Genomic DNA, 10501 nt, shown 5'->3' on the forward strand with positions numbered 1-10501 from the left:
GGAGGATGCCGTTGGTGTCTGGGGCCCATGGATGCCCGGTGTCGGGCGACCCTGCTTGTGGGGACTGCTCTGTGGCCCTTTCTGAGGGGCCTTTTCTGTTGGAGGTGAGAGGGAGGGCGGCTTCCTGAAGCCTGGGTGGTCGCAGGCTGAGAGGGTGCCCGGATGAGCTTCATACTGTCAGACTCAGGACTCAGGAGACATCCACCATCACTGCCGTCCAGTGTAGTAGCGAGTGAGTGAAGGAGAGGTCTGGAGGGTAAAGGGCGTCCACCGGGCCGTCAGAGGCGGGGCCTCCGCAGATTGCTGCACAGCCGTGTGTCTGCAGTCGCTTCAGTCGTGTCCGAGTCTTTGTGACCCCATGGACTGCAGCCCCCCAGGCTCCTCTGTCCATGGGATTCTCCAGTCAAGAATACTGGAGTGGGTTGCCATGCCCTCCTCCAGGGGATCCCAACCCAGGGATCAAACCCACGTCTCTTAATGTCTCCTACGTTGGCAGGTGGGTTCTTTACCACTGGTGCCACCTGGGGTTGCAGCTTCTAAAAGGAGAGAAAACAACTCGGAAGGGGGTTCTGTGGGTGTTTTGAGTCTGTATTTGGACTGGTCTTGAGTGCAGGTGTGTCTGTTGGCCTGAGAATTCAGCTTGCAACAGGTGCCCCCTCGCCCCCCCCCCCGCCTCTGTCTCGGGAAGCGTAGCTTCGCCTGAGTGTCAGATGCCACTGCCCCTGGCAGAGCCTGCCCCCTCAACGTGCCATCTGCCTGACTTGCGCCTTCCTGGGGTGTGGGGCCCGCTGTCAAGGCGGGGCGGGAGGAAGGAAGGAAGGAGAGACTGGTCTGAGGGCACAGGCCCGTCCTCCGCCTTGCAGGGTGTGAGGAGTAAACGTGATCCCAGCGCCACAGCAGCAGGAGACACGGGCTGGAGGAAGTTGGCCTGTCTCCGCGCCGTGCTCCCCACCCGCACAGGGTCACTCCGGCCCCGCGGGCAGGACCCTGGTCAATTCAGATTTTCCCATGACACGTCCCTGGGAAGTAATTTGGCCATGGGTGTGGCAGCAGGCTTCCCCCACATGACTGCTTTTCTAGAGGCCTTCCTGGGCTGGGCCCGAGCGCGTTCACCCCACGGGGGATGTTTTTCAGAACAAGAACCTGGACTGGTTCCCCCGGATGCGGGCCATGTCCCTGGTGAGCAGCGAGGGGGAAGGGGAGCAGAACGAGATCCGCATTCTCCAGGACAAGCTCAGCGCCACCATGAAGCTGGTGTCCCACCTCACCGCCCAGCTCAGCGAGCTCAAGGAGCAGGTGCGCCCCCCACGTCCTGGCCCCCGCTGGCAGCCCCGGCTGTGGCTGAGGTCCCAGCCTGCCTGCCTGGGGGTGGGGAGGGTGGTGGGGCCTTTCTGCTTCCTCTGCCCCCTTCCTGCTGGTCCTCCTCTTGGGTCTGGGGTGGAAGACGGGTCCCTTGGAGAGCTGGATGGAGGAGAGACGAGGCGGCCCCTACCCCATGCCCCTGAAGGGCAGACGGGCAGGGCTGAGTGCGACCTCGTGCAGGTGTGGGGCCTCCCTCACGCGCCCCCTCACCTCCACCCTGCAGCTGCTAGACTCTGGCCCAGGCGCTGACGGGTTAGGGTGATGGGGAAGTTAGGGCCTCCTTCCGCTTCTCAACACGCGCTCTTGCCCAGAGTGTCCTCTGCGCCATCTGGCAGTGACTAAATACGGTCAGCAGCCCCTCTTTTAGGTGGGGCGCTCTCCCAGCTGCACCAAATCAGTGGTTTGCGACACGCTAATTGAGGACCAGGGTTTGGGGCTGACGGCCCTGCTGCACCCTGGGGGTCCTTGGCCAGCTGCCAGGGCCGAACAGCAGTGGGGGCAGCAGGGAGGGTGGGCTCTGGGCGGCCTGACCCGACCGCTGGCATCTGTTTAAACCCAGATGACGGAGCAGAGGAAACGCAGGCAGCGCCTGGGCTTTGTGGATGTGCAGAACTGCATGAGCCGCTGAGCCGCCGTGGCAGGCCCACTGGCCACAGGGACGCTGGAGTGCTGAGGCTGGGGAGACTGGCCACCCCTTCAGGCTGGGCGCCCGCCCAACCGCCAGAACCCACTCGGCCAGACCCCCCAGGCCAGGCTGGAGGAGAAGCTACAGAGCAGACAGCCCTGCCCAGACCAAGCCCCTAGAAGACTCAGACGCTTGCCAGGACTCGCTCACCCTAGTGCCTTAAAGGAAGTCCATCCTCTCACAGGACTGTTGCTTGGTCCCTTAAAGCAGTAACTGACGTTGCTTCGTATTCCTCCTGGTGGGTGACCAGGAGTGGGGTCTCCTCTGTACTCCAAGCACTACATTTTGGTCGCTGCCACCTCTGGCGGGGCGCAGTTGCTATTGATTTTAGGGCTTTGTTATTTAACTTATTCACGGTGCCTGCTCGGCCCTTCCCAGGGCTGCGCCCCTCCCCCGGGCCCCAGACCTGCTGTAGATCCCGTGGACCTCAGTGTCCGAGGCCGGGCCAGCCTCGCGGGCACAGCCCCGGGAGGACAGGAGACCGCAGGGTGGAGGGGACTGGGCTGGGGCGCGTCAGGAGGGGCTGGTTTTCACTGCCTGTTTTCTCCTTTAGGTGTAATGTTTTACAAATCCTTTGGCCCGAGAACTAATATGTTAATTGCCTTAAATAAATCTAGTCCATTAGAAAAGGATGCTGGCTCCTTGGGGGCTGGAGCTGGTGGGAACACGCTGCTGGCAGAGGGGTCTGAGCCCTGCCTGCTGGCCTGGCCTCAGCGTGCACTCTTGGGAGATGCTGAGAGCCGTCCTGTCTCAGCGCTTGCGGGACAGAGTGCACTGCAGTGTAACTGGTTTCTGCCATTATTCTATGTATTTATTTTATGCAAAACACAGTGAGGAGTCCAGGTACAGAGGAGGCTGACAACCCACTTCCACTTCCCAACAAGGGGTGCTGTCGGCCCTGCCAGCCCCTGCTCTCAGCTCTGTTGTTGACAGGAAAGCTCAGGTGGGGTCGTGGCGGTCCATGGGTGGGCACTAAGGCTCTGGGGAGTCACGCGGTGACCCTGCGGTGTCCCTGCTGGGTCCTGCCGTGTGGCCGCCCCCAGAACCTGCCGCCAGCCTTGGGCCGACTCGAGCCAGGAAGCACCTTGCCCAGAGGCCCTGTCACCTTCCCCTCTCAGACCCGCGCTTCCTCTCCCAGGGACGCCGAGCCGACCGGCGGGTGGGCGGGTGCTCAGCCTGCATCCCTTCTCAGGCTGCAGCTTTCTTTCGAGAAACAAAGGCTTCCTTTCTGTGAAGGCCAGACGAGACTCCCGAGCCATGAGGATGGGGAAATCAGGGTGTTTTATTGACGGTGGCAACATACAGACCCCACGCTTAGGTGCGCGGGCGTGGCAGGGCCCGCGCCCAGGCTGTGTGCTTCCCCTCGGGGCTCCCAGGGGCGAACTTCTCCTGCAGCTTCTTCCACGTGCCTTTATTCATCTCCTTAAATTCATCCAACGTATCTGCAAAAGGAGAAGACGACAAAAAAAAGTGAAGTGTAAAATATTACACAGGCTGGCGTCAAGGGCTTTCGCCATACAGGCATGCCTCTTTTCACAGAAAAAAGGATGTGCACAGCCCCAACTTCTGAGAAGCGAACCAAGCAGGGTAACAGACAAATACCGCGAGTGTGGACGAGCACTGGTGTGCCGAGACCGCGCCCTGACAGCGGCCTCTGCTCACATGGTCCCCATGCAGCATCCAAGCAGGGCCCGCTCTGCCCCACCTGAGCCAGGACACAGCACTGCTGCTGTCAGCTTCGCAACCCATGCACCCTGAGGCTCGTCACAAAACGACCTGAGCCACAGGGACTGTCTCCGTTGTACAGCTGTGGGGACTTGAGGCAGAGTGGGTAAGGGAACCTGAGCAGGCTCCACGGCAGGAAGCGGCAGAGCCAGGGTCTGAACCCAGGCACTTACGTTCACCCACACCACGGAGATGAGCGGACACCCTCGACTCCAGGAGGGCGCTGGGCCTGGGCCCCCGTCCCCACCCACCATTTCCACACTGGGTCCCCTCAAGCAATCAGGTTCCTCATCTGTGAAGTGGAGACATAAACACCTTCCTCAAAAGTTGGGAGCTGTCTTTTGTAATAATTTTATTGATTTCTGACTGTGCTGGGGCTTCACTGCCGTGCAGCCTTTTCTCTAGTTGCAGTCGGCAGGCTTCCCATTGGGGGGCTTCTCTTGTAGCAGAGCACTGGCTCTCAGGCTCACTGGCTCTGGAGCACAGGCTCAATAGTTGTGGCTCACGGGCTTACTTGCTCTGAGGCACGGAGCATTTTCCAAGATCAGGGATTGAACCCGCATTGCTTCTGCATTGACAGGAGGATTCTTTACCATTGAGCTACCAGTGAAAGTGAAAAGTTGCTCAGTTGGGTCCGACTCTTTGTGACCCCACATACAGTCCGTGGAATTCTCCAGGCCAGAATACTGGAGTGGGTAGCCGTTCCCTTCTCCAGGGGATCCTCTCAACCCAGGGATCGAACCCAGGTCTCCCGCATTGCAGGCGGATTCTTTACCAGCTGAGCCACCAGGGAAGCCCCAAAGGTTGTGACCTTTAAAGGAAATAATGGAGGTGATGTACTTGGCACCTGGCCCACATTCAAGGAAAGGTAGCCATCTTCACAGACGTGAAGGCAGCAAGAGCCAGTGGGGCCTTCACTTAGAAACACATCCACCCCTCCTCCGCACCCCTAAGCAACCAGGGCAGGGTTTCTGTCTTAGCACCAGCAAGGTTTAGGGCCAGGTGGCTCTTTGTTGCAGGGCAGACCTGGCACTGTGGCAGCATCTCAGCCTTGACCCACCGGATGGCAGTAGCAAACTGCCCCTTCCTGCCAAGCCTGACAACTAACATGGTCTCCAGACGCTGCCAGAGTTTCCCTGCAAGGCAAGATCACGTCCTAGTCGAGAACCACTGGTCTAAAGTCCCTCCAGGGCTAAAGTTCTATGATACCTAGTTTTACTTATATTTTAAATTTAGATTTTCACATTAATTTTCATAGCCTGGATTTCCATCTCTTAATGAAACTTATGGAGAAAAAAGAATAGCTGTTCTGAACAAAAAGGTAACTTGCTGTTGCTGCTGCTGCTAAGTCACTTCAGTCGTATCCGACTCCGTGCGACCCCATAGACGGCCGCCCACCAGGCTCCCCCGTCCCTGGGATTCTCAAGGCAAGAACACTTAACATGATTACAATTATTGTCAGTGGACTCTCGACTAAATTAGGACCTGCACCAGCATCCTACCCCGACTTTTCCAGAAGTCCAGGCTGCCTCGTGGGGCACAAAACGGGATGCCGTGGGCTCCCTGTCCCAACAACCCCTGATGCTCCTTCAGTGACCCCGAGACCCCACACCAGGGTGGGCACACTCGGGACCGACATGGCGGCCACATTTCAGCGCTGCCAGACCCTCAGACCCTCACTACAGACAGCGCAAGGCGCTCTCCTGCCCTGCCAGAGGAGACAGTCCGTAACCTGATTCCAGAGTCGCAACAAAAACATGAGGCTTGCTTGCTGTGAGAGCTCATCATCAGCCGGTTTCCTACGGCTGAGCTCCCCGCCGTCCAGGACAAGCTGCAGCACAGCCAGCTGGGGGGTCTCACGCCTCCTCTTCTTGGCATCCCCGTTCCCCCAACCCAGCGTCCCGAGGGCTAACAAAGGGCAGAGGCTGCGCCTCTAGAGCTCCTTTCTGTTCTGATTTCAAGTTCAAACTTTGCTTAAACTCTTTAGGGTCCTCACAATAACACTGTGCATCGAAGCTTGTAATTACATGGGCCTGGAGACATGGGGGTATATTCACTTGGATATACATAAAATTGCCAATAAAGTAATTCTGCCTGGCCAAAGTATCTTTACCCCAGTTTTTCAGAGAGTACTGTAATAAAAATAGGATCAGGGTCAACACACAATGGCAGATGACACCACCAGGTTTTAATCTGTTCAGAAGGCTAAGAGTTTTCTGGAAGCCTAAATCCTCAAACCTTAGTGGCTGAAGGATACCAGAGAAATAGGAAACAGAAATTTCTAGAGTACCAGAAGGCAAATGCTTCAGGGCCATGCCCTCCCAGAGAAGGTTAGCCTATTTTTATATGCGGCGTCCTTGGCAATAAAAATAGTAATTTTCCAGAACCTGCCTGTTTCAACCCAGGCTCCCCCTGCCACCACCCGCCACGTGCCCCTCCGGTGACAATGGAGACGGGGAAGAAGGAGGGGCTGGGCGAGGCAGGGTATTTCCTTTCTTGTTAATCAGGGTCTGTCAAGGACTCCAAAACAAACCTAGTTAAACCCGTATCTAACCTGCAGCCCATGTCCCCATACACGTCCACTGAATGGCTTTTTGTTTTAATTAAAACCCTCATTGTTTATAAAGCCCTCTTAGGACCATAAAAATAAAATTTTCCTTCCATCCTGATTTCAACTACTTCCATTTGGCAAATACATATTCCCCTGTTCCCTGCTGCCCAGTCTTGAATTTAAAAGCTCTGAAGATAAATTTGCTTCTTTTAAATAACGACTTTGACCTTCTCCATATTCTATGACCAAAAAACATGAGCCCTGTAGCTTCAGAACTTCCTGTGGGCTATTCCACAAGACTCTCCATCAAGCGCAGCTGTCTTATTAGATGATTCCCCGTGGCCACTCAAAAACCCATTTGCAAACCAACCAGAAACAGCAGCAGCTGCGCTTCCCATACCTGTGGACAGGATCAGCTTGTACTCTTCCAGGGACAGGCCGCTGAAGCTTGTTTCTCTGGGGCGAGGGTACTGGTCACAGGGGCAGAGAGGAAGGGGGAAGAGATTAGTTCCATGGCACACCCAGGGCCCACATCGTGGAGAGAGGCAAGCTCTCAAGGGCAGTTTACAGGCCTTGGGTGTCCAGAGGCCAGAGAGAGGGGAGCAGCGCCACCTGGAGGCCACACCAGCACCGTCCAGAGCGGCGGCTCTGAGGCCAGCAGGCGCCTGAGCCTCTGGAGACGCAGGCTGGGCTGGGAGGGGCTGGCCCGTGTCTCTAACCAGCCCCCGGGCAGTGCCATGCTGCTGCTCCCAGACCGCACTTTGGGTCACGAGGATTTAGGAGAAATCCCCTTTTCATGCAGACTAGGCCATGTGTATTTGTGGAGTTAGCACAGTTTTCAAGACTGGGGAAGAAACACAGTGGAATTTGACAGCAGACACGTTGGGGCTGAGGAGAGGCCCAGCGTTTTCTGACAGGACTTCCCGGTCACCTCAACTTTGTCACCAGTGTGGCAGGAGGTGGGCAAATCTGTGTGAGACCCAACAGCTGTCAGACACGCCCAGAAGCACCCTCTGGCATACAAAACGTGGCTTTTCTTAAAAATTACAAACAGCTTTCGTTTAGGTGACCTAAAAGCCTCTAACAAGTGCCTTAGTTGGCTTGGTTGAAATTACCGGTTACATTCGAAAGTAGCAAAACCACAATTCTACACAAAACATCATGTAATCAGATTTCCCTCACCCTTACTGGCTGTCTCCTCAGAGGGCTGGGGACAGAGAAGCCTGTGGCCACTCACCTTGTGTTTGTAGTAGTTTGAATGGAGCCGTGCCAAGCTCTCATACATCTCATCACAGGCCTCAGGCTCTGCAACCTGAAACACAAAGAAGCCCGAGAGAGTGAGCAAACGGGCCCTGCCCGCACCCTGGCCTGCACCTGGTACCTTGAGGAAGGACCCCACCTAAGTCAGGCCTTCCCAGGAAGCAGGCCTGCAGCTGTGCGCTGCTTCTCTGCCACAGGTCCTGCTGTTAGAAATCTCCCTTTTGGAATAATGATTCCACCTCAGCAACCCCCCAGCCTGCCGAAAAACTCAATCGGCAAATCAACATTTGTGGGGCACCCGTGATGCGTGAATCAGCAAGCCACCGAGGTGGGAGGCACTGCAGTAAAATCCCACGTGGGCAGGAGCGCAGAGGGCAGTGCGGGCTGCAAGAAGGCAGAGGAGGCGAGTTCCCGCGTGCCCCAGTGGTCAGCAGGTGGCGGACGTGGGGCTAAGCAGGGTTCTGCAGAAGGCACAGGCGCTGGGGAGGGTGGAGCGGGCCTTCCCAGTGGAGGGGCGCTGTGCACAGGCAGGAGGCAGGGGCAGCCTGTGCCTCAGAGCGGGCCACCTCAGAGCGGGCTGCCTGGCCGTGGGTCTGAGCGTGCACGGGAACGAAAAAGAGAGCTTCGTGAGTTAAGCCTTCACAATACAGATTCTCTTATGAAAGGCCAAAAAAAAAAAAAAATCATCTGAACTTTCATCTGTGGTGAGGAGGGAGCTGCTGAATTTGTTTTAGGATGAGACAGGTAAACTGAGGAGAACCGAGAGTGAGAGTCAATCAGCTGCTGTGAGGAAGGGCAGGGCCCCGCTCGCAGGACGCCTTGCAGACGGAGGAGGACAGCGGCCCCCCGGGAATTCCAGGGAAGAAGGGCGACACACGGAGGAGACGCGGGTTTTCCCCTTGCATGCCTCTTCCTAGTTTTCCCTTCCTTCTGCCTTTGCCAGTATTTAGCTACAGTTCCTCATATTATTCTGCCAAGAATTCTGAAAGCTCCCCAGAATGAAACTTTCTCTTCAATGTTTTCTCCCAGAATTCAAATGATGGATTTTTCCAACTTAAATCCTTTCTCGAAGAAGAAAGAACATGAATAAGTCAGCAGTTAAGTGTTTTAGAAAGGCGGCTCTGCTTCTGCCTCCGTGTGCGCGTCAGGTAATGTCCCCACTTTACAGCAGACAGAAAAGACAATCTGCCACCGAGTTCTGCTCGCTCCATTCCCCGGTTCAGGCCACCTATCAGCGCAACGCCCAGGCAGCCACATCAGAAGAGGTGAGGGGCTGAGGAGGCAGCCAGTGTTTGCTGAATACTAACCAAAGGCACTGTTTGAATGGATCGGGGTTAAAGGGCTGAAAAGAAAGAACGGCTGGAAAAACAGGAGGCCGGTGACTGAGTTCTGATTCCCTGAAGCAGCGCTTTCAGAGAAAGTCCAGCTGGAAAAGAATCTGCAGCGTGCACTTTGCGGGAAGAGCATTTTGAACGTTCTGTCTTTGGCAGGGCGTGCAACACTAAGAGCTAACCAGACGCCAGATGAACAGAAGGCGCAAAAGGCAAAAGGGTAACAGCAGCCAGACTTCCAGCGACGACTGTGTAGACTGTCACAAGGCAACTGGATGGATGTGTTCACTTCTAAACTGACGAGAACTCCGGTGTGCCCGGCCCAGGCTGGAGCAGGCGGCCGTGGCTGTGGGCAGCAGCGGGTCAAACCACCGTGTCTGGATCCGGTCCTTAGGAGCTCTGGGGTATTGGGCAAATCCTCTCTCTCCTGACACTTAATTTCCTGAGAATGACGACATTCTCTCATATAACCACAGATCCATGAGCAAATTCAGGACATTCAACACCGACACAACACTTCCATCTATCCCAGCGTCCATATTCCAACTCTGTCAACTGCCTCAGTAAAAATCCTTGTAGGAAAAAGTACTTTAGGCCCAGGCTCGCCTCCAGCACTACCTGCCACATTTCCTTCTCTTGCAGCCAGGACACCTCAGCCTTTCTCTGTCTTTCCTGTATTGACATTTTTGAAGCATACTGGCCAAATTAACCTTTCTTTTAGAAGAAAAGATAACGATATTCCCTATTCCTGAGGGTGACGTGAGGATAAGTGAGATAACGCGTGGACTGCTCTGAATTCAGGGCCTGGGATGCTAACGAAGGTGGTTTCTATTAGCAGTCAACAGTTACAGCAGACACAGGCCTTCGCTGCACTACCTACCAGGCGAAAGAGAAACCTTCAGGATGAGCCCCGCGACAGCGGAGTGAGGGCATGTGGAGGGCACCCCGACACCACTAGCGGAGCCAGGAAGACCCACCTAGGACCCCGGCGGGGGCAGGCAGTAGTCCCCACAGGACGGCTGCTCCCCAGGCACGGGGCCGGGTCGTGCCCACGCTGAGGGGACAGCAGTGGATCAGCGCTGCTGGTGTGACTGCGGGGTGTGGCTGGAGGCGGAAGTGACTACCGAAGCTTCGCTCCGGCCCTAGTCGATCCTCCAGTCCTGACCCTGATGGCTCTCAGTGGGCCCCAAGTGCTCCACGGTCACCCCCGCGGAGATCACACACCGAACCTGTGTCTGCCAGGCGAGTGGCCGCCTGCAGCACCTGCCCCCCACCTGCAGGCCCCGCGTCCTGACCTTTCGCTCCTGCACCCCTGACCCCTGTCCCAACCAGCTCTCACAGTGTGACTCTGGCCAGCACCCCGCCTGGCTCCCGGCCGCGCAAAGACCGCTGGCGTGCTGCGTCCTCCCCAGTCTGAGCTCCCACCAGACCCTCGCCCTCAGGGTCCCGCCAGGAGTCCCCGCCTGCCCCTCCTCTGAGTGCGATGGTGTCGGGGGCTGGAGGCCTGCTCAGCCACCTCCTCTGTACCCTGGGGGGAGGGCAGGGGGTCCCCTTGCTGCCCAGCGCTTCCCACCTCTGGCAGAGCAG

General features: G+C 56.7%; 2 protein-coding genes across 2 annotated transcripts in view; one reads left to right on the top strand and one right to left on the bottom strand.

Annotated features, from left to right (window-relative positions):
* Positions 1 to 2676, top strand: part of ITPR3 (inositol 1,4,5-trisphosphate receptor, type 3) — a 69438-nt gene extending 66762 nt beyond the window's left edge. Inside the window, 2 exon segments of the mRNA XM_010848717.1 lie at positions 1135 to 1296; positions 1922 to 2676. Coding sequence (XP_010847019.1) covers positions 1135 to 1296; positions 1922 to 1990 — 231 coding nt within the window. The 3' untranslated portion in view covers positions 1991 to 2676.
* Positions 2677 to 3305: 629 nt separating this feature from the next.
* LOC104994909 (ubiquinol-cytochrome-c reductase complex assembly factor 2) overlaps positions 3306 to 10501 on the bottom strand; it is a 25726-nt gene continuing 18530 nt past the window's right edge. Inside the window, exons 2-4 of the mRNA XM_010848619.1 lie at positions 7561 to 7635; positions 6724 to 6793; positions 3306 to 3489 (exon numbers count right to left, since the gene is read on the bottom strand). Of these exons, the coding sequence (XP_010846921.1) occupies positions 3362 to 3489; positions 6724 to 6793; positions 7561 to 7635 (273 nt within the window). The 3' untranslated portion in view covers positions 3306 to 3361. The remainder of the gene's footprint in view (positions 3490 to 6723; positions 6794 to 7560; positions 7636 to 10501) is intronic.

The sequence above is a fragment of the Bison bison genome, unplaced genomic scaffold, assembly GCF_000754665.1.
Source record: "Bison bison bison isolate TAMUID 2011002044 unplaced genomic scaffold, Bison_UMD1.0 scf7180017864270, whole genome shotgun sequence".
NCBI classification, from domain to species: domain Eukaryota; kingdom Metazoa; phylum Chordata; class Mammalia; order Artiodactyla; family Bovidae; genus Bison; species Bison bison.